General features: G+C 40.3%; 1 protein-coding gene across 4 annotated transcripts in view; it reads left to right on the forward strand.

Annotated features, from left to right (window-relative positions):
* Positions 1-19,052, forward strand: part of LOC143814832 (T-box protein VegT-like) — a 72,631-nt gene extending 53,579 nt beyond the window's left edge. For 3 of the 4 annotated variants that reach the window (XM_077293478.1, XM_077293479.1, XM_077293480.1), the window contains 8 exons: positions 15,546-15,693; positions 16,105-16,207; positions 16,440-16,604; positions 16,695-16,841; positions 16,917-16,987; positions 17,075-17,172; positions 17,287-17,464; positions 17,561-19,052. In XM_077293478.1, coding sequence (XP_077149593.1) covers positions 15,566-15,693; positions 16,105-16,207; positions 16,440-16,604; positions 16,695-16,841; positions 16,917-16,987; positions 17,075-17,172; positions 17,287-17,464; positions 17,561-17,942 — 1,272 coding nt within the window. In that variant the 5' untranslated portion in view covers positions 15,546-15,565 and the 3' untranslated portion in view covers positions 17,943-19,052. The remainder of the gene's footprint in view (positions 1-15,545; positions 15,694-16,104; positions 16,208-16,439; positions 16,605-16,694; positions 16,842-16,916; positions 16,988-17,074; positions 17,173-17,286; positions 17,465-17,560) is intronic. The other variant, XM_077293483.1, reaches the window with a different exon arrangement.
* The last annotated feature ends 5,176 nt before the right edge of the window (positions 19,053-24,228 follow it).

A 24,228-nucleotide genomic window follows, 5' to 3' on the forward strand; every position in this document is an offset into this window, starting at 1 on the left:
TCCGCATGTCACCAAACAGACTCATGGCAATATACACCATTTATTTTATTCGCTTATATCGCCATTAATTTCCACAGTGTGTTATCGCCATAAGGCCTCACAATCTAAATTCCCTATCAGTGTGTCTTTCGAGTGTGGGAGGAAATTGAAGAACTTTGAGGAAACTCATGCAAACACGGGGAGAATATGCTGAAGAAACTCTTTGCAGATGTAATTTGAACCCAGGACCCCAGTGCTGCAAAATCCTTCTAGGACTATCTCTCCAAGTACTTTTGATGCAAATTGATCCAACTACAAATTGTCAAGTTTGTATTTAACTGCACCTAATAGATCACTTTATAGCTTACCAAACTTACATTGTGCGCATATATTGATGTCCCAGTACTTTGTGCAAAGTCATAAAGGTGCATTTGACAACACATCAATTTGCTGATTAACGAGTCATTCTAGATCTACCATTTTAAAAGTGTTAAAAGTAAAGAGCAGAGACATTATTCTGCTCTTAAAATACCCTGGAGAATAATGAAGACCTTTCATGAGAGCCATACGTGCACAAGGAAAATATAAAAAAGGGGCTTGGAGGTTGTTACAGGTTGGGTGCACAGAACTGCATGGGGGCAATTACACAGGTCAACAAAAAAATTTTTTTCTGGTGTCCAAAATATTTTAATGAATTTGGGGTATTTTTGGGGTGCTGATTCTGAATATGCTATCAGTTTTGCCAGATTGGCTCAAGTTTTTGACATTTTTGGTATCTTATTTATAGCACTTGTTGGTAAATGCGACGCATCATCTCATTAATTTCTTTGGATTAGTACTTGAACTGAGCAGTTCTCAATATAGTTTTGTGTTAATTAGTGTTCTAAAAGTTTGTTCATAGCTTGATTTTTGCACTAACTTTATGTTGTTGTCTGTTTTCCAGTGAAAAGCATGAACTCATCAAGAAGAAGTTGTCTTAACGATCCAGACTCATTCTGTTAAATTTGTGGTGAATACACACTGCCAAAACATAGAAGAAACATAACAGACTTCGTAAAAAAAGTGCATTTTGCCTATTTTGGGGTTATGCTTGGGGACCAAGACAAGTTTTGGGCACCACACATAGTGTGCAAAGCATGTATCGAATTATTACGAAAATGGAGCAAAGGACAAAGAAAAAGCTTCAAATTTGGTGTTCCAATGGTGTGGAGAGAGCCAAAAAATCATCATGATGACTGTTATTTCTGTGCAGTGCAAGTGCAAGGATTCAATAAGCATAAGAAACGAAAATGGGAGTAACATGGAATCTGCAAGAAGGCCTGTCCGTCATTGTGAAGATGTGCCTGTACCTGTGTTTACCATAAATAACAGTCATCATGATGATTTTTTGGCTCTCTCCACACCATTGGAACACCAAATTTGAAGCTTTTTCTTTGTCCTTTGCTCTATTTTCGTAATAATTCGATACATGCTTTGCACACTGTGTGGTGCCCAAAACTTGTCTTGGTCCCCAAGCATAACCCCAAAATAGGCAAAATACACTTTTTTTACGAAGTCTGTTATGTTTCTTCTATGTTTTGGCAGTGTGTATTCACCACAAATGTAACAGAATGAGTCTGGATCGTTAAGACAACTTCTTCTTGATGAGTTCATGCTTTTCACTGGAAAACAGACAACAACATAAAGTTAGTGCAAAAATCAAGCTATGAACAAACTTTTAGAACACTAATTAACACAAAACTATATTGAGAACTGCTCAGTTCAAGTACTAATCCAAAGAAATTAATGAGATGATGCGTCGCATTTACCAACAAGTGCTATAAATAAGATACCAAAAATCTCAAAAACTTGAGCCAATCTGGCAAAACTGATGACATATTCAGAATCAGCACCCCAAAAATACCCTAAATTCGATGAAATATCTTTGGCACCAAAAATGCTGTTGACCAGTGTTATCAAAGAAGGATTCGGACAAGTCTGCTACTGTATGAACTGCTAGTGTGAAACTTTAATTAGCACCATTTAACTCCAAATGCGCTAATAGTGTCCTCATTGATGCCCTCCAAGTCACTGGCCAAATGTCTATATACTACTAGAACTGAACTTTTGTGTTAATTTGGCCATGCTCAAATCGCTGCCAACTGAATATAAACATTTGACCAGTGGTTATGCCATATTCCAACACCTCATATACAATTCAATTTATTTTTTTAAGGCAAATGTGGATTTTGCCCACACTTATAAAGCCTATACTGGCTACAATTGGTTTGATTATATACTTCAACCAGAGCTGTTGTTGCATAACATGCCAAAATTATTCCAACAACACTAATTGGAATGCTCTTGATTGTTGAATAATACTGGATAAAGTATTTTGCTCTGTACAAGGATGTTGTCCAATAACGTATGTATATGCACAATAACTGGCTGCCCATTCATTACAGGATACAATTCAAAGTACTTGTTCTCACCCACAAAGCTCTCCACAGTGCGGCACCCCCTTACATCTCCTCCCTCATTTCTGTCTATCGGCCTAACCGACCTCTGCGCTCTGCAAACGACTTTCGACTAACCTCTGCACTAATCCGTACCTCCCACTCCCGACTCCAAGACTTCTCCCGTGCTGCGCCAATCCTCTGGAATGCTCTACCCCAAGATATTAGGACCATCCACAACTTGCATAGCTTTAGGCGCTCACTCAAAACTCATTTGTTCAGAGCGGCCTATCGCGTTCCCTAATCAGTCATTTTATGTTTGTGTGTGTGTGTAGCCCATTCACTATCTCACCTACCCCCCACCCCCTGAAGATGGCTGGACCATCATTGTAAATACACACCTGTACTTTGTATCTCCCCACCTCATTGTAGATTGTAAGCTCTCACGAGCAGGGTCGTCTTATTTTGCTTTATTGCTGTATTGTTAACATTGTTACCTATGACTGTTGTGTTTGAAACTGTTAAACTGTAAAGCGCTGCGGAATATGTTGGCGCTATATAAATAAAGATTATTATTATTATTATTATAATAACATCCTGGCTCCTTTGTTACAATGTGAAATAAGTCAAACCCCCTCATATTCTCTGCTTACTACCCTTCCCCTGGATGACTGTGTATTGGGGGATTTGGGAGGAATAGCCCTCTCTGTCAACATTTAAAGTATGTGCACCTTAGATCTTCATTGGTTAAATACTTTGACCATAAGCCACTTTAAAACCAGAAAATTATCTGGTTATGCATGTGCAGATTGACATAAAGATGTCTTTTAACCCCTTTACCCCCGAGGGTGGTTTGCACGTTAATGACCAGGCCATTATTTTACAATTCTGACCACTGTCCCTTTATGAGGTAATAACTCTGGAACGCTTTAATGGATCCTGGTGATTCTGAGATTTTTTCGTGACATATTATGTACTTCATAATAGTGGTAAAATTTATTTGATATAACCTGCGTTTATCGGTGAAAAAAAATGAAATTTGGAGAAAACTTAGCAATTTTCCAACTTTGAATTTTCATGCCCATAAATCAGAGATGCGTCACACAAAATACTTAATAAGGAACATTTCCCACATGTCTACTTTACATCAGCACAAATTTAGAACAAATTATTTTTTTGTTAAAGTTACAAGGGTTAAATGTTGACCGATTTCTCATTTTTACAGCACCATTTTTTTTTTTTTTTTAGAGACCACATCACATTTAAAGTCACTTTGAGGGGTCTATATGATACCCAAAAGTGACACCATTCTAAAAACTGCACCCCTCAAGGTGCTCAAAACCACACTCAAGAAGTTTACTAACCCTTCAGGTCCTTCACAGGAATTTTTGGAATGTGGAAAAAAAACATTTAACCTTTTTTCACAAATTTACTTCAGATCCAAATGTTTTATTTTGACTAGGGTAACAGGAAAAAATTACCATAACATTTGTTGTGTAATTTCTCCTTAGCATGCCGATACCTCTAGTGATGAGCGAGTATACTCGTTGCTCGGGGTTTTCCCAAGTATGCTCAGGTGTCCTCCGAGTATTTTGGCATGCTCGGAGATTGTTTTGTCGATGCAGCTGCATGACTTGCGACTGCTAGACAGCCTGAATACATGTGAAGATTCCCTAACAAATAGGCAACCCCCGCATGTATTCAGACTGTCAAGCAGCCGTAAATCATGCAGCTGCGTCGACATAAACTAAATCTCCGAGCACGCCAAAATACTCGGAGGACACCCGAGCATGCTCGGGAAAACCCGAGCAACGAGTATACTTGTTCATCACTAGATACCCTGTATGAGGGAGAAAACCACTGTTTGGGCACACGGCAGAGCTCGGAAGGGAAGGAGTGCCATTTGACTTTTTGAATGCAAAATTTGCTGGAATAATTGGCAGATACCATGTCTTGTTTGGAGAGCCTCTGATGTGCCTAAACAGTGAAAATCCCCCACAAGTGACACCATTTTGGAAACTAGACCCCTCAGGGAATTGATCTAGATGTGTGGTGAGCACATTGAACCTTCAGGTGTTTCACAGAAGTTTATAACGTTGACCCGTAAAAATAAAATCACATTTTCCTCACAAATGTTTTTAGCACAAAATATTACATTTTCATAAGGTGAACATGAGAAATTGCACCGTACAATTTGTTGTGCGATTTCTCCAGAGTACGCAGATACCCCATATGTGGCAAAATACTACTTTTGAGGCACAGTGCAATGCTCAGAATGGAAGAGGTGCCATGTTGGAGTTCAAATTATGCTGGAATGGTTTGATGGTGCCATGTCACACTGGCAGAGCCCCTGTGGTGTCAGAACAATAGAAACCAGTCTTCTGGTGACAGTGGTTGGTCTCCAGTACCTTCCACTGCCCCTAGTCCATATACTGTAGTGGCTACTTAACGGTGAGGACCACAGTCCAGTACGAGCCCAGCGCGGCTGTGCTAACATACGCTAGTGAAGTCAGGTCACAAGTCTATGGGCCGACATTCACTAGTACAGTTGGGATGTAAATAACGGTCACGCTCCCGGTTTCTTTCAGGCGGCACGCGCACGGTACTCACGATCCTAAAATGTCTGGCACCTGGCTTTATAACGGTCACCGGGCATACACTGCCTGTCTCTCTCTTTGGTTCCCGCTGTTGATGGGGGGTGACGGCGGTCGCTTGTCTTTGTGGCTCTGATACTCCACGGACGGAGCACTTCTCTCTCTGGCTGCTGCAGCACCTGGCTTGGCTCTGCTCTGCAGGCACGGCTCTGCTCTGCAAAGCTCTGCTCTGCAGGCGACGGGGCCCCTTCTATACGGCCCGTTGTCAAAGCAATACTCTGGTGAGGGAAGCAGAGTGCGCGCCGCTCACCGTTCTGCACACTGCTCCCTACACTGCCCTCCTCACTGCTCTGAGCGGGCAACTGACTGACTTGCTTTGCATGCTTTTTCTCTTTTACGGCAGGCTGCTCCTTCTCTTCAGCAGCAGGGGAAGATCCGTCTGTCTAAAACTTCCCCCCGGAAACAGTGGATGCAGCCCTTTCAGTTCTGGTCCCGGCATGCAAGTTTCACACAAGAAGTGGGTAAAAATGGCACTAAAATTTGTCCCACAATTTCTACTGAACGTGGCAATACCCAATATGTGTCTGTACAGTACTACTTTGCCATACGGAGAGACTCGGGAGGAACGGAGTGCTATTTGCCTCCTGGAGCGCACATTTTCCTATAACAGTTTGCGAACTCCATATACAGAGCTCCTAATTGCTTGAAGAGCAGAATCTACCCCTCTAAAATAACCCCATTTTGGAAACCATACCCCTTGGGGAATTTATCTACAGGTGTAGTGACTATTTTGACTCCATGGGTATTTTCCAGAAGCAAGCAGCAATGAATGTTGCAGAGTGAAAATTGCATACTGCTGTTGTAGTGACCAGTGCATTAGTCACCAGTTTATGTCCAGCCCGTGTTTCTGCAAGCATGTACTCGTAAGTTAGGCGGGCTCTCATCGCTTCAGAAATGCCAATCGTGGACACAATGTGGTTTAGGTACATTGTGGGGCTCAGAAGGGAGGGGGTTATTTGGATTTGAGAATTTGCTGAATTCCTTTTGGCAGGTGAGTAGCCATTTTGTCTTTCCAGAGCCTTTGTGTGACCAGTAATGTGGAAGCTCCCTTTATTTCTATTGACAGATCTGAGTGGGGACTTGCTTTTTTTGTGGCTTGAGTTGAAGCTTTTATTAAGAACATTTTACATAATGTTTGGGATCAGTTATCTGGCGCTCTACGCTGAGCACTTACTTTGGGGTTTCCATTGAAATCTCAGAGACGTGATTCAGATGAAATCCCCGAGGGATCCATTCACTATAATGGGGCAGCAGACTTAAGGTACCTTCACATGAAGCGACGCTGCAGCGATACAGACAACGATGCCGATCGCTGCAGAGTCGCTGTTTAGTCGTTGTGTGGTCGCTGGAGAGCTGTCACACAGACAGCTCTCCAGCGACCAACAATGCCGAAGTCCCCTGGTAACCAGGGTAAACATCGGGTTACTAAGCGCAGGGCCGCGCTTAGTAACCCGATGTTTACCCTGGTTACCATTGTAAAAGTAAAAAAAACAAAACACATACTCACATTCCGGTGCCCGGCGTCCGCTTCCCTGCACTCCTCCTGCATCCTGTGCCAGCGCCGAACATCTCCGGCATCTCCCACAGAGCAGAGCGGTGACGTCACCGCTCTGCTTTACGGCCGGCACTTACACAGGATGCAGGAGGAGTGCAGGGAAGCGGACGCCGGGCACCGGAATGTGAGTATGTGTTTTTTTTTTTTTTTACTTTTACAATGGTAACCAGGGTAAACATCGGGTTACTAAGCGCGGCCCTGCGCTTAGTAACCCGATGTTTACCCTGGTTACCAGTGAAGACATCGCAGGATCAGTGTCACACACACCGATTCAGCGATGTCAGCGGGAGATCCAGCGACGAAATAAAGTTCTGGACTTTCAGCAACGACCAGCGATCTCACAGCGGGATCCTAATCGCTGCTGCGTGTCAAACACAACGATATCGCTATCCAGGACGCTGCAACGTCACGGATCGCTAGCGATATCGTTGTAAAGTCGCTTAGTGTGAAGGTACCTTTAGTCTGGACTACATCTTGCCTCTGTTCAGTGGTGTCCTTTTCAGAAGTGCACAAAACTGTGGTCAATGGCACTTTTTATGTAATCCTAAAAAGATGGACACCACCGGATCACAGGTCAGACGGCATCCACAGTGCCTCTATCTGCCGCATTATAGGGGGTTCTATCTGATTCACGAATTTCAGAGATTTGAACAGAAACTCCGATGTAAGCGCTCAGCGTAGAGCGCAGGATAAATGTGCGCCAAGCATTACTGCAATCTCTGGGAGGCAGAATGAAAAAAATCAACAGCATGCGAAGAAAAGGTTTTATTTATTTTTTATGTTGTTCCTCATGCGGTATAATTGATCAGGAGACTTTATTCTTTGGGTCGGTGCGAGTACAGCGATACCAGCTTTATATCGGGTTTTTATGTTTGACTGCTGTCACACACTAAAGGATGCCTTTTATTGCAAGAAATAGGTTTTTGCATCACCACATTTTGAAAACTACAATTTTTCCATATTTTGGCCCACAGCATTTCAGGGATTTCTTTGGGGTGGTGGGGGGGGGGGGGTTATGCCTTTCCGTGTGTGGTAAAATTTATAAGGCAGTTTTGTTCTTCAGGTCAGTACGATTACAACAAAACTTCATTTATTTATTTTTTTATGTTTTGGCGCTTTTATACAATAAAAACTATTTTGTAAAAAAAAATCTATTTTTTCATTTCTTTATTCTGAGAGCTATAACTTTTATTTTTCTGCTGATGGAGCTGTATGGCAGCGTGTTTTTTTTTCGGGACAAGATGACATTTTCAGCGGTACCATGTTTATCAGTCTTTTTAATCGCGTTTTAATCCACTTTTTGTTCGGCGGTATGATCATAAAAAAAGCAAGAATACAATGCTTTATCATCACTAAAGGGGTTAACTAGTGGGGCAGTTTTATAGGTTGGAGCGTTGCGGACGCAGCAATACCAAATGTGTACTTTTATTGTTTTAGATTTTTTTTTTCATTCAAATATTTTAGATACAATATTTTATTTTGGATTTTTTAAATATTTTTAAAATAAAAAAAATTAACTTTTTTCTAACTTTTTTAATTTGCCCCACTATGCAAGCTGATCGTATGTACAGTATGGAGATGCAACAGAGAAAGTGTCAGCTCTGTACTGACAAACTTCCTCATGATGCACTGGGCATGATCAGCAAGTTTCCTAGGTCTGGTGACCCGGATGTCGTCGTCAATAACTCACCCCTGCACAATGTAACACACAGACTCATTTGGCTTACTGGTTTTCAGCCCCCTCCTCAAATTCCCAACCTCTACACAAACCAGTGATAGGACCAATATACTAGTCTGTGCCCTGTATAGTAATAGTAATCTGTGTTTGTTCCCCACACAATAAAAATACCCCCAGTGTGCCTTGATACAGTAATGTTTCCTCTGTGCTTCCTCATAGTAATAAGTTATGCAGCTTCCAATAGAAATAATGGTCCCCCTGTGCCATTTTGCAGTAATCCCTCCTGTGCCTCCTCATTTAACCCCTTCACACCTTATGAAACACATTTGTGATATGCAGTTTCCCTATATGGATGCAGGCTTGCATGCCAAGCCTGCATTTTTCCCAGCAGATGATGGCTGATTTAGTCAGCCATCATGTGCCTTATCAGCCACAGGTGGAACCAAGCTCCACCCGTGGTTGTTAGCCTGTTAAAAGCTGCCATTCGTGATTGAAAGGTTAATTTAACACTCACTGGCAGGGGCATGTCATTCCATGCGCCTGTGACTTGATTGTGGGGCGCCGAAGGGTTGCCATGACAGCCGAGGTTCTACTGAAGACCCCATTGCTTGACGTAATGATTCTACTGTGAAAGCCAGTAGAAACATAGATCATGATTTTCACTATACATAGCAGTAGCGATTAGATTGCAGCTTCAAGTCCCCTAAAGAGACTATTAAATACAATTAAAAAAGCATTATTTTTTTAAATATGAAAAAATAAAGCTCAAATCGCCCTTTCTCAATTAAAAATAAAACATTTAAAAAAATAAACATTTGGTATTGCTGCGTTTGGGTTAATTTTATTGTTTTGATATATTGTACTTTAACGATCGGTAAATGAGAAAAATAGAAACACCAGAATTATTTTTTTGACCACTGCAACTTTGCAATAAAATACAATAAAAGCGGATCAAAACATTGCATCTACACTGTAACCATGTCCGCTCATGGCACAAAACAATAAGCCATCACCCAGCCCCATATATCGATAATTAAAAATGTTAGGCTGGGTTCACACTGCGTTGAACCCGTCCATTAGACGAACTACGTTACACAGCGGCATAAACGCGGTGTAACGTAGTCCGTAACCCCGCCATTAAGTTCTATGTCGGACGCATCGCTAGCGCACGCCCACAATGGGCCATGTGCCGTCATTGAGTGACGGACCCTGAGACGCGGGCTGCAGCGTTTCCGGGTCCGTCACTGCTAGCGCAGATAGAGCTAGCAGATGCTCCACCTGCACTATCGATGGTGCCAAGTCAGCACTTGCGTTACAGCAGCCCGTTTAACGTATGTGTTGAACTGGAAGCTGTAACGCAGTGTGAACCCAGCCTTACAGGTCTCCAAAAAATCGCAATTTAAGCAATTTGTTTGTGTTTTTACGAATTTCCATATTTTTTTTTTCCAGCCACTTAAAATACAGAAAATATGCATGTTTGGTATGTATTGTACTGATCTGGAAAATCATATTGATGGTCAGTTTTACTGTACAGTAAACATGCAAATTTTATATTTTTTTGCAATGTCAACGCACTTAGAATATTTTTCCTCGCTTGCATCACATAATAAAATGAATGGTGTCATTCAGAAGTACAACTTGTCACTCAAAACATAAGCACTCATAGGGTTATATGTATGGAAAAATAACAAAAAAAACTACAACTCTTGGAAGGAGAGGGAAACAAACAAAAAAAGGGAAAATGGCTGTAAAGTGATTAATATTCCCCAGAATAATCCCTTATAATATTAAACCTGTACCTCCTTATAATAACAATAACCTTGGTTCTTTATAATGTTAATAATAATAATAATAATAATAATAATAATAATATTATTCCCCTACCTCCTTAAATTAACAAATGCCTTTCCCCTGTGCTGTGCTTTCTAATAAGAATAATGCCTTTTGTGCTTCCCCTATAATAATGATTTATCATTGTCTCCTTATAACAATAACCACCAATGCATCTTTATTATAATAATTCCCATGAGCAGGAGCGTATAGCAAAAGTCTTCTAATGGTGCATAGGCATTCACAGGTGGGCATACTTCTCAACTTTTATAGACAAGGAGAGGGTCATGTATTGTGGCACTTAACCGTTATTTTGCCCTTATTTAAGCACCATAAGACTGAAAAACCATTTCCACAGCCCCAATTGAGTGATAGTCCCCAAAAATGCTTGCTCACATTAATGACTTCCATAGCACCCTATGCACAGTACGATAGTCTCCACAGATGCCCAAAAAAGTCGTTTTATGCACAATATGATGGCCATCACATCCCACTTTATGCACAGTATGATGTCTACCTTAGCCCTCTGTACACAGTATGATGGTGCACGGTGGCTCAGTGGATAGCACTGCAGCCTTGCAGCGCTGGAGTCCTGGGTTCAAATTCCACCAAGGACAACCTCTGCAAAGAGTTTGTATGTTCTCTCCGTGTTTGCGTGGGTTTTCTCCTGGTACTCTGGTTTCCTCCCACATTCCAAAGACATACTGATAGGGAATTTAGATTGTGAGCCCCATCTGGGACAGTGATGATAATGTGTGCAAACTGTAAAGTGCTGCGGAATATGTTAGCGCTATATAAAAATAAAGATTATTATTATTATTACCACAGCCCCTTTTATGCACAGTATGATGCCCACCACAGCCCCCTTTATGCACAGTATGCTGGCTACCATAACCCTCTGTACACAGTATGATGGCTACCACAGTCCCCTTTATGCACAGTATGATGGCCACCACAGCCCCCTTTATGCACAGTATGATGGCCACCACAGCCCCCTTTATGCACTAGGACTGCAAACCGTGTTGTCATCAATGTGGCCCACCAGTGGACTGAACCATCTGGCATTTGCCAGAATTGCCCGATGGCCAGTCCATCCCTGGTCCTGCATGTGCCTGCATCCTCAGTAGTGTTAGTTCTGGGTAAATTGGTGTTCCCATCTGTAGATTTAATGGGAAAACGGCTGCACTTGCCCGATGCCCTGAAATTAAGTCTCTCCCTGCATGCGTGTATGGGGACAGACCTGTCACTCCTGGACAGCGGATGAATCCGCTGGGGACTTGCTTGTGTGCTTCCATCGCCCACAGCTTTTAATCTGTTTTTTTTCTGACATGCTGCAGCGTTTGATCAAAACATACAGTACATAGCTGAAATCATACAGCCGCTCTCTGTACATGCTGACCACTCCACGGGCAGCATGCATCAGCCGTCCGGGTCTCCTTAAATCTACAATAAATGGAAACATTGCTGCCAGTCCTAACTAGATCCATTAGAGTTTACATTCTTGGACCAATACCTTTTTTTTTTTCCCCGAAAGGTATCAGTAAAATTGGAAGATATTGATCAACGCTGAACCAGTTTCAGAAAAAAAAAAAAGAAACCATGCTGTCCTATTGAAAATAATGTTTTGCATACAGGATGTCACACATAGCAGATATCCTGTTCTATTAGCGGAATAAAAAAAAGAACCTGCTAGGCTGCAGCGATGATGGTTTTCTGGGCTTCAAAGAAGCCATTTTATCTCCAGCACTGAAGCTCATTATGTATAAGTCTAAAGAATATGTAGTTCTTATTATATAGCCCAAACTGTTTCATTTCAGTACTAAAAGTATTTCATGTAATTTATTTTTTCATAAACCTATTCTATTAAATATGCCACTTGTCTTTATTTAAATCCCATAATATTATATATGTAATGTTTATTATGCAATTAAGATATTGCTGCTTCTCTAATAGTACTTTCAAGAAATTAGGATGAAAACTGCAAAAAAAGTGGAGGCAGGAATAAGATGGTGACATATGGATATACTATGTCTTTTTTTTTTATGGCCTTTTTATACAATTTTCACAGGTAGAGCATATTGATAAGTCTGCCCCAGTGGGGATTAGGCCACAGGAACAGGATGTCTACCCAGACTTGGGAGCTCTGGTCCCAATGTCCCTCTCTGTCTGCTGCCATTCAGCTCTTGTGGATTGAAGGACAATGGGGTCCAGCTGTGAGTCTTTAGACAATGGAAGTCTACCTGCTTCATTTGGGAACATTAGGAGTTGAAAGGGACAAGGTGATTTCAAGTTTCTGATTTAGTCTGCATTTGACTGTGGCAGTGTTCATTGTGTATTGTAATTGTTTGTCAGTGTAAAGGATGCCTCAGTTCCTGTTTTTGGGACAGGGAACCTGGGTAGCTCTCCCAATTCACAAAACCTCTTGTGTGTCTAGACCCCTTTAATGAGACTGGTGCAGGAACTGTAAGGACTTGATCACAAACATGTTCTAATTTCGTAATACGTGGAAGACACTTCATCTGTCCTGTGTATGTATACATTTTTATATTACCCATGCAAGTTGCGTGTAGTAATGGGTATATTTATATGTATTATTCTTTCACCATAAAGACCAATAACCTATGGATATTTTTTTTGTTTTTATTTCTTATTTTGGCATAGGTATTACTATGTACAAATTACATAATTTTGAAGGCCAAATTCTCCTGCATAGACATTTTATATTTGCAGTATCTCAATTAGTGTGTTAGTGAAATTATAATCTGAGAGGGGGGGAGGGAGCATCAGCTCACCAGGTATGCTGCAGAAGATATCACGGTGTGGACATCGCAAGGAGCCGCCCGGGTCAGTGGCGCAGCAGTAATGAACAAAAAAGGGTCCTCCAGGTGCGTTTCATATAAAACTTCTCATTTATTTTTACATTAAAAGTATGGCGGTTCCTCTAATCACATAATAAACCTACGTGTTTTGACTACGGAGCTTACACGTGATTTTATAATGGACCTGAATGTGACTTGTTGTTAACATTATACCATGTAAATTGTGTACTCAGGTTACTGGGATACCAGGCTTGATCGAGGTCAAAATTATTACTTACATCAAATCTTCTATGGAAAAACTCATTTGTAAATTGTAAAATATGCACTTCCTTATTCAGACAACAAGGAAATAAAAAATTTGGTAAGCAAACTTCATCCATATGTGCTCTTTCTGATAAATATTGAAACACGTTATGGTCCGGTTAGGCTGATTTTAGAATTTTCAGCCTTTATTCTTATATGTATGGGAACATCCTACCATTGGAAAGACTTTATGGTTTGGATTTTCAGGCTCAATTTGGTCCCTTACTGAATAGGGTTGGTTTAAAGGGGGTTATCCAGGACTATTTAATTTTTTTACTATAGGCCGAAGAATTAACAGGCAGGTAGTTGTGCCCAATGCCGATTTCTGCTGGCACAGAGCGCCCCTGCCGGTGGATTGGTTTCCATTGACGTCATGTTGGCAAAGTAGCGGCTTCTCTTTTGCTCTACTCTGTTGACGGGGCATGGGTGACTGTCATGCTAATTGACAGCCAGCTCCCAGCTGCCTAACTGTGGGTAGCCAGCTGTCAATCAACATGTCGACAGTCACACCCATCAAAGGAGCAGTCCTGAACAACCCCTTTTAAAAAATAAATAAATATTTCAATCTATGGTTGCTATCCTCACACAGGCAAATTGGCAATAACGAGCACTGATTGGATTGACAATATAGTGCTCGTTTACTTGTTTTTCTATAATACAATTATGTATTCTTGTAAATATTTTTTTCAGCAGTCCGATTATACAGCGGTCATTACAAACCATAAGCAGATTCATATTTATACAAAGTGGTGCCATTTTTGCAAATGACGGTACAATAAATGGCAAAAAAAAAGGAAATTACAATTGGTAAAATTACTTATGGTATGTGCACATGATGTGTTTTTTTTATTTTTTCAGGCAGATTCTGGAAATCAACCTAAAAAAAATCGCTAAAAATAAACTCCAAAAATACAGAACATATACATAACAAGATTCACATTGCTGTGAAGAAAATCAGTATTTCATAACTTTGTAACCGCCCCAGGCTTCGAAAGCTGTGAAATGGTTAAGGGGAGTGACTGATCCATTTTTCAGATGGCTTCCTCTTGGAAGCCATCAATGTCCTATAGGAAACATTAAAAAAAAACAAATGCAATCAGGGAAGCCAACCCAAGACCTCCTATAGTGTGTCAGAAAAGACTGAAAGACTCCATGAGCACATATGCTAACTCTAAGATACTGGGCAATGTTTTCACCTTGCGTAAAAGGGCGTAATATATGCACCAAACTACCCTACAAGGAAGCCATTACGAGATGTTCGACTACACCTTACATATATAGATTAAAAAATATTTCAATGGGATTATATTCCATTTATCTAAAATGGTTTCTAAATCCTTATGCAAATGAAACCGCGTACATGGAACACGTTAATATTGTTCCCAAAATCAGAACCAAAAGAATACATTTAAGTAAGAAAACCTACGAGGTTTGATAATTACATGTGACTTCTTACCTTGTGTGCACAGAGATTTAGGAAACCTTGTTTTATTTGTATGATCTTCCATTTGTCTGATACCTGGAGAACCATATACTCTCCAATTCTAGCTATGCAGGTGTATATTTTTTCAGTTCTAGTCCTGATGCATTGTGCCATGTGAGTATCCGACACTTGGAGCCCAATTTATTAGTCTGCATTTTACTTGCTATAATGTAACATGAGCAATCACTTTCCTCCCATCCACAGAATTAGATGTGTAAACTAAATTTATATAAATTGGTAAATGTTACAAGATGTCCAGCATTGTCAGGCTGGTAGTGCCATGCGTCTGAGAACCCATCTCCTGAGTGCCAGAGAAGGCTTCCATATTCTGTTTGTTTTGCAGTGAGTTAGCACTAAATGAAGTTGCATTTCCCCTGCAGGGTTTCCTGTGTATCAGCCTCATGCTAATCACTGGTCAGCCTGCTCCTGCCCCTATCATTAAACAAGATCCTTCCTCTCTTTGTGTCCTGAGACATCAAAGACCTGGTATGGGAGATCAGGTTGGGGTGGAGGAAGGTGTCTTGGCTCCTCCCTTTACCTTTAAATGTTGTCCATCCATGGTCACAATATAGTTTGAGGTGTGAGTGGAGTTATTGAAGGATCATGCTCTCTTTGCCTGGTAAGTAGAGACACAGAATCATAGAACAGTCAATGTCTGGGAAGGTACGTGGCTCATATACACCATGCAGTAGCCAGCCGTATGCTATGACTAGAATGCAATGCTGTAGCCATGGGACATAAGAGACTCTGCAAGATTTTGGACACATGGCAGGAGTACAGATGGCATCTCTTGTTTTGCTTCTTTTTAGATGTGAAACCCGCAACAGACATGGACTGTGTTAACAATCAAGATTCTCTTTACCTTCCCAACTCTGTCAGTGCGTCGCTCGAGGAATTGGACTTATGGAGACAGTTCCACCAAGAAGGGACAGAGATGATCATCACTAAATCAGGAAGGTGGGTGTATTGTGACACCATGTCTAATGTGCCAAGCTTCTATAATAACCTCAATCGGCCAAATATATAATTATAGAAAGGAAGTGACTACTGCATGTATATACAACTGTTAAGATATTGCTTTTTTTTAATCTAGATCTTAAAACACCTCCCTCTTTGTTCCTCGGCTAGTTTTATTACTATGGATTTTTACTTATCATGACAATTGTTACAGGTTGCAATCTATTGAACAAAGATTTACTTGAGTCGTGTATCTGACAGATTTTGTTAAGCTTTTTTTTTTTACATTGAAATGTATAAGATGGTATTTACAAATATAAACTGTAACAACTATGTGTGTGTATATAAATCTATATATCAGCGCCATGGGTATTTCAATCACCTTCTATCTTAACCTGTTACTCTCCACAGGCGGATGTTCCCGCAGTGCAAGATTAGACTATATGGACTACATCCTTTCACTAAATATTTGGTGTTGGTTGATTTTCTTTCCACGGATAACTGCAGATACAAGGTAAATATTATTGAAAACCTATAGGACTTTATAGCTATGGTCAGGAATATATGTAATGATTGACACAATAGTGGGTGCATTATGTAGACCATTTTTGCTCACGGTAACTCTTTACCAGTGCTAATCCATATCTCTTCCTATATATAGTCCCCATTTTAATTCCACGTATATCTTTGATGACTGTGTGATGCATTTGTACATTTAGTTGCAATGTCCTTTTTTTGGTCCATAGTGGAACAAGAATCAGTGGGAGGCTGCAGGAAAAGCGGAACCGCACCCACCATGCAGGACCTATATTCACCCCGACTCTCCGGCCCCTGGTGCCCACTGGATGAAGGATGTCATATGCTTTCAAAAATTAAAACTCACCAATAACACTTTGGACCAACATGGACACGTAAATGAGATGATCATAAAACGTGTTTTCGTTTTGGCTAAGAATTATTTTCGTCTTTGTTTTGCTTTAAACTATTTTCTTTTCTTCCAGATCATCTTGCACTCTATGCACAGATACAAGCCCAGGTTCCATGTGATCCAATCGGACGATGTGTATAACACCCGTTGGGGTTTACTGCAGGTGTTCACCTTCCCAGAGACAGAGTTTACTGCAGTGACTGCTTACCAGAATGAGAAGGTATGGCTGAGACCAGACACTGTTATAGGGATCTGCATTTAATTTTTAGCTTAAATTATTTCCTTTATGCCACAGATCACAAAATTGAAAATTGATCACAATCCATTTGCAAAAGGATTTCGGGAACAAGAAAGAACTCGCAAAAGGTAAGAACATCTTACAAGACTACTACATTTTTTATTTTATTTTTTTGCTGTTATGTAATTTTCACTAACTTAATATAATACTTGCAGTGTTACTTGCCTCAGGGATGACCTTATGAAAATTGTGCCACAAAGTCCAAACAAAAGCCAGAAAAGAAAGTGGGAGAACAGCCCTGAAGCAGAAAAAGGTATTATTGCTTTATCAAACCATATGGTTTGTCTCAGAGGACAACATGTCTTCTGGTGGATCACTGAAAATTCTCAACATTTATTCTTTTTTTTTTTTTTGTCTTATTTCTCAGATCACTGTAAAGTTGTACGTTTGAAGGAAGAGCCTGCTGATGTTCCTACGGGAATATACTCTCAGTGGGTTCAAAATCCTGAAGGAAGCCAGAACCTGACCCCTAACTCTCCAGAGCTGACAAGATCTTCAAGCCAGGAACAGCAGGTTCCTTCAGCTTCCTCCAGCTTTTTATGCAGGTGAGTACTTGTCCATGTAATGTAAAATAGTGTTATTGTGAAGGTAACCAAAAGTTGATGATGGTTTCATTAAATACTTTTCATTTCATATCACAGAAGTCCAAACAAAAGATATCTTCAGCCACTTTCAGGCTCTGTGGATTCGCATGAAGCACAAGGCAGACGTCTCACACCAGATGTTGCTACAGTGCCGGAGTCTGATGCTTTGCAGGGGCCTTCATTCCATTCACTGCAACCTGCACCGGATCGCTCAAGTGTAATGAACCTTCCCATTGAAACACCGATGAGACAGAGTCTGCGAGGACCCATATATGGCACATATGGAGCAGAACAATGGATGGTACCTTCACAAGGACAGTATCGCCCCATGGGCTATGCCTACCCACCAGAACGAAGCACACAAGGCGCAGTCTCCCACCCACACAATGGCATGTCAGACTGGAGCCAATATTCTCTGTTTCCCTTTACTTGCTGGTGAATCGAAAAATGTATGGACCATGGACTGGACAAACATATTACATGATACGGCTATCTCATTTACATTTTTACTTTTTCTTTTTTTTATTCACTAAGATTGGATCTTGGTAAATCGAATTGGTATGGGACAATATGGTTTAAAAAATTGGTCTGGATTAAAAATAATTTGGTACAAAGGAATAAGGATCCTTTTGTTTGATGTATATATTTTTTGCTTTTGGAATTGATTTTAAGATGAAAAAAGCTGATATTTTGACAAAATCCACAAGATTACCTCTGCTGATGATGAAGTTTTACGTTCCAGCTTGCTGACGGACTAAATACAAATGTAAGATGGTCTTAGACTGTGACTGAATGGTATGAAGGATGGACTACATGAAAACTGATCATCTTCTGCTGTACATACATTTTAAATAACAGCCTAAAGACATTTACCTCCTCTGCCTATCTTAAGTTTTCAGCTTGCTGGAAGGGTTTATAATAATGCTTTGTTTAGCAATCCTTGGCACAGTGGTGGGGTCTGTTTCTCTACTCTATGAATATTATGTTTAAGATGTAACAATTTTGCTTTTTGCACAATTTCTCATTTGTTCTGATGAGCACATTATAGGGCACATGATTTGTACAAGTGCACATAGCTTTTACATTTGTTACATGTTTCACTTAGGTTTGTGCATTGCAAAGCATGCGTGTTCCAGCTAGCGGATTTCTATGGTGGGTTTAACTGGTGGATTGGAGGAATGTTCACAAATATATACTGTGTCTTACAGGCTGCAGTGGGTTTTGATCTTTAGTAACTAGTTCTATATACAGCCTTTCTCCTCACACTGAACCACCATATCTTGGTTGTAAGATATTGAATAGTATGTCTTTTATGTATAGAGCTTAATATGTGTAAATAGGTTTTATTTAAACAAAAAAAATAATAAAATGTGAATTTTAGGAATATCCTTTTTAGTTATAACAATTTTGTTATTTTTATTTAATGCATTTATGTGGAAAGTGAAAATACTGATATGTACATTTGTGGGTCAGTGTCTTATTGCACCTTCAATAAGTGTCTGTAATAACTAAATGTAGTATGTCTGAAAATAAAATGCTTTTAGGCCTATTTATTTGACTTTTGGGATAGAATTTATATCTCCTTATATACGATGTTACAAAGCAAGCGCTCAAGATTGCTTGGGGCTCTATACATCAGGCATGGTATAACAAAGTATCCAAAGAAACACAAAAATATACAAAAAGAGCATGAGGTAATGATCAATTATTACACCATCTCATTTATCTTTCTCTCGCACGCACATGTATATGTATATATTTAAAAAAAGGTAGTACTAAAAGATTTTCAATGCTTTTAGTAAAAAATATATATATTCTATTTAATTTCAGCTGGCTGACATCCTACCAAATTTTTTTTTTTTCTACTTTTGACATTTCTATGTTTGGCTCTCCAGTCTACTTGTCCTATTCTTTTCACCTCTATCTATTCAGGAAGTCTGTTTAACATAGTAAATTGGATTAACATCCCACAGTGAGTCTTATCTTTATGTGTTTCACTACTGTGAAATTCCTGAGCATATGCATATGTATTATGTATTTAACTTGCTTATCTATTAACTTAACAACTTGTACAACTTAAGGTACCGTCACACTCAGCAACTTTGCAACGAGAACGACAACAATCCGTGACGTTGCAGCGTCCTGGATAGCGATCTCGTTGTGTTTGACACGCAGCAGCGATCAGGATCCCGCTGTGCCATCGCTGGTCGGAGCTAGAAGTCCAAAACTTTATTTCGTCGCCAGGTCGGCGTGTATCGTCATGTTTGGCATCAAAAGCAACGACGCCAGCAATGTTTAACATGGAGCTAACGACCTGTGAGAACGATAAGTGCGTCGCCGTTACGTCACGGGATCGCTCCTGCATCGTTCTGGAGTTTCTGTGTTTGACGTCTCTACAGCGACCTAAACAGCGACGCTCCAGCAATCTAGTTTAGGTCGGCTCGTTGTCTATATCGCCGCAGCGTCGCTGAGTGTGACGGTACCTTTACCTAAACATTATGAACCAAGCATACCCCCCTTTTTCTAATGGCAGTGATCTTTCGAATATCCTACCAGACTGCTAAAATAGTTTGGGTTAAGGAAAGAAACCAAGGGGGCAAAGTTACAAAGAAATTTCCATGCCCAATTTCCAATTAGGCATTAGAAATTTCCAATTAGATGTAAAATGCAGACACTTATTTTTCAGAGGCACAGACCTCCTAGTAAACTTTATGAATTATTGCATGTCGTGTACCAGCCGGGCAAGTTTTCACCAACTAAGGGAAAGAGAAATGTGTGCTATAATTTATGCCAATTTTCTGACAAATTATAACAAATTTGACTGGCTTTAGTAGGCCACGTACACACAGGCACACGCACTCACATTTGAGAGATAGATATTGATCTATTATGACATGGAGGGGGGAGTATAATCCAGCACTACAGTCCAGGTAATAAAAGATTCTTTTATTTGTAATCCATTAAAAGTCACATGATGAAGGGCACCTTGTGCTCAAGAAACGTGTCGGGTTTTGATTTTTAAATGGGTTTTCTTTTAATGGATTAAAAAATAAAATAATCTTATTACCTGAATGGTAGTGCTGGATTGTAATCCTTTCCCCCTCATGTGTCCAATTGGCTGCTATCACCAGCAGGATCAGCACCCTCCAGAGAACTCCAACTGGGATCTGTGATCCTACCAGGGTGGTGAGCTATACCAACAACCTTTTTCTCATTGATCTATTATGTTTGTGTTCCAATGCGAATGGAAGTTTCACATGACCTCCACATTCTCTTGATCAAATACAACTTACAGAATGGAGTGTAAAAGCAAATCTGATAAATGGAGGCCTTATCCCACGACTTGGATCCGCAGCTAATACATAGACTGTTGAGTGGTGTCACTGTCTGCCATCTAATGGGCCAGAGATGTCCTGGTGTGGGACTATACTACACGAATTGGGGCTAATCAGCTGATTAGTGCGTATAAAAGCATAAATCTGGTTCAGCTCAATTTTCAAAAATAAAAATACATTATGCAAATGCAGAACTTTTGGATAAGTAAATGAACCAACATAATATTAGGGTTTAAATAGCAATTGTAGACTCTATAGTCACATTTTACTTTATTGGTTAACACTAGTGATGAGTGAGCACACTCGTGTGTTAATAGTATTAGAGCACGCCAAAGATATTCTATGTCTTGCGCTTGTTCAACAGCCACAACACATGCAGGGATTGCCTAACATCTGCAGGACATGCAGCCACGGTGATTTGAACATAATACTCGAGCATGCAGAAGATACTCTATTAAAACATGAGCATGCTCGCTTATTATTAGTTAGCATTTCTGAGTCCAGGGTCACTTTTCCATGTTGATTCTATCCTTGACTGTCTCTTAAGGTACCGTTACACTAAGCGACGCTCCAGCGATATAGACAACGATCCGACCTAAACTAGATCGCTGGAGCGTCGCTGTTAGGTCGCTGTAGAGACATCAAACACAGCAACTCCAGAACGATGCAGGAGTGATCCAGTGACGTAACGGCGACTCACTTATCGTTCACGCTCCATGTAAAAACATTGCTGACATCGTTGCTTTTGCTGTCAAACATGACGATACACGCCGATCTAGCGACAAAATAAAGTTCCAGACTTCTAGCTCCGACCAGCGATATAATAGCGGGATCCAGATCGCTGCTACGTGTCAAACTTGAGATCGCTATCCAGGACGCTGCAAAGTCACGGATCGTTGTCGTTCTCGTTGGAAAGTTGTTTAGTGTGAAGGTACCTTTAGGGCAGCGAGTGACAGGTGACTAAAGGCCTCAATACACATTAGATAAGTCATACAAAACTGCAGATTTTGGTGAGATCAGCTGACCATCTAAAGATGGTGGGAGCTATAAAACTGTCGTCCTACATAAGTAACAAGAGGTTTGAATTAGCTACCAGAGAGTCCCCAACGTAATGTTTATAGTGTTCAGAATAGCATTATAGTCACTATGCAGATCTAAACTGTGTGCTCTCCGTTTGTGTAAGTATAGGCAGCTTTCCCTCTCCAGCATCGGAGAAACACAAAGACTGTACAGCTGGCCCAGACCCAACTATCCTGACTGCTTTAGAGTAATGCTTGCAAACATGCGCTCCTTGCCTAGGAGATCAGCCACCTCTGAGACAGCAGTAGTGGCCCTTAACCAATACAATGAAATGTACACAATATAATTACAAACCCCTTCGTTATTGGAAACAGAGTATTTTTAATAAAATGTAAATTGAAAAGTTGTTTACTTTTACAATAATACTTATTTAATAAGACAAGCCAACCCCTCTTTAAAAGGAATCTGTCATGTCCCCAAATGTTAACTGCAGATGTAGGGTTAATCTCCAAGATAACTGCATTTCAATAGTGTCCGGCCGCCTTACTGGAAGTGCAGCTACCGGTACAAAATTAATTTTATTCTTTCCAGGACATGCTGGTTTTTAATTATACAGGTTCTCCGCAGTGGCTTCAATCACCACTTGGCATACCATGAGTTGTACAGTAAGATTGTAGCACTGTGATTCCACAGTTTATGTTCTCTGAGAAAGTTGCCAACAAACATTTCTGGGAGAACAAAGCTATCGGCAGTCTATAATCTGACATGCACGATTGACATCTGCTCCAAAACGCACACTAGAGTGTTGGCTGAACTCATCAATATATTGCGTGATTAGTCTGTGTATGGGGGGGCTTGAGACCTTCTGAATTCAGTTCTGTCCTTGGCTCCAAAAAAGCACAAAAAAAAAAAGTTTACTGAATGTGAAATTGCTGTTGGTAGCTGTCACCTTTCATGTTTTGAGTGGTCGTCTAGTTTATTATGTATGGATAACATCTGCTCCATGAAAAAACCTAAATTGTTTTTGTAAAGGAATACAAAATACAGGTGAAAACTTATTTATAGATAATGTTCCAAACTGGCATAAATGCGGCATTTTGCCTGCTAGATTTGACTCTGCACTTATTAACAGAATTGCATTTTTGCTGTGTTTTTTTGCAGGCTTCCCTAGAGGTATATATATATATATATATATATATATATATATATATATATATATATATATATATATATATATATATATATATATATATATATATATATAGCCTGAAAAAAGAGTTTTTGTGCTAAAAAAAAAAAAGTCTTAATGTCAACATTTAAGCTACAAATGAAAATGGCCTAAAAGATTGTGTCACTTTATATATGTGGTTACCAATTAACTTTTGTTGAAGGAGTAAGGCCGGGGTCACACATGCGTGTTTTACGGACGTAAGAGCGCAGAAACTACGTCTGTAAAACTCGCATTACATACGGCACAATGATTCTCAATGGGTCTAGTCCTATCAGCCGTATATTACGGATCCGTAATATACGGCGTTGTACGGGCGTAGAAAATTGCAGCATGCTGCGTTTGTCAGCGTATTGCGCAAAAAAATCGCCAATGAAAGTCTATGGGGGCGAGAAAAATACGGATTACACACGGACCAGCAGTGTGACTTGCGAGAAATACGCAGCGGTGTTAGTGAAAAGTCGGTAATTCAATTGCCGGCTTTTCATTTCTCCTGCACAAACCCGACAGGATATGAGACATGGTTTACATATAGTAAACCATCTCATATCCCCATTTTTTTTGCATATTCCACACTACTAATGTTAGTAGTGTGTATGTGCAAAATTTCAGCGCTGTAGCTGCTAAAATAAAGGGTTAAATGGCGGAAAAAATTGGCATGGGCTCCCGCGCAATTTTCTCCGCCAGAATGGTAAAACCAGTGACTGAGGGCAGATATTAATAGCCAGGAGAGGGTCCATGATTATTGGCCCCCCCGTGGCTAAAAACATCTGCCCCCAGCCACCCCAGAAAAGGCACATCTGGAAGATGCGCCTGTTCTGGCACTTGGCCACTCTCTTCCCACTCCCGTGTAGCGGTGGGATATGGGGTAATGAAGGGTTAATGTCACCTTGCTATTGTAAGGTGACATTAAGCCAGATTAATAATGGAGAAGCGTCAATTATGACACCTATCCATTATTAATCCAATTGTTTGAAAGGGTTAAAAAACACACACACACATGATTTAAAAGTATTTTAATGAAATAAACACAGCGGTTGTTTTAATAATTTATTGCTCTCTCAATCCATTTACAGGCCCTCGCTTGGCAAAATAATAAACGCACAAGATACATACCTTCTCCTATCACGTCCAACGAGGTA

This window comes from Ranitomeya variabilis, chromosome 1 (genome assembly GCF_051348905.1).
Source record: "Ranitomeya variabilis isolate aRanVar5 chromosome 1, aRanVar5.hap1, whole genome shotgun sequence".
Lineage (NCBI taxonomy): Eukaryota > Metazoa > Chordata > Amphibia > Anura > Dendrobatidae > Ranitomeya > Ranitomeya variabilis.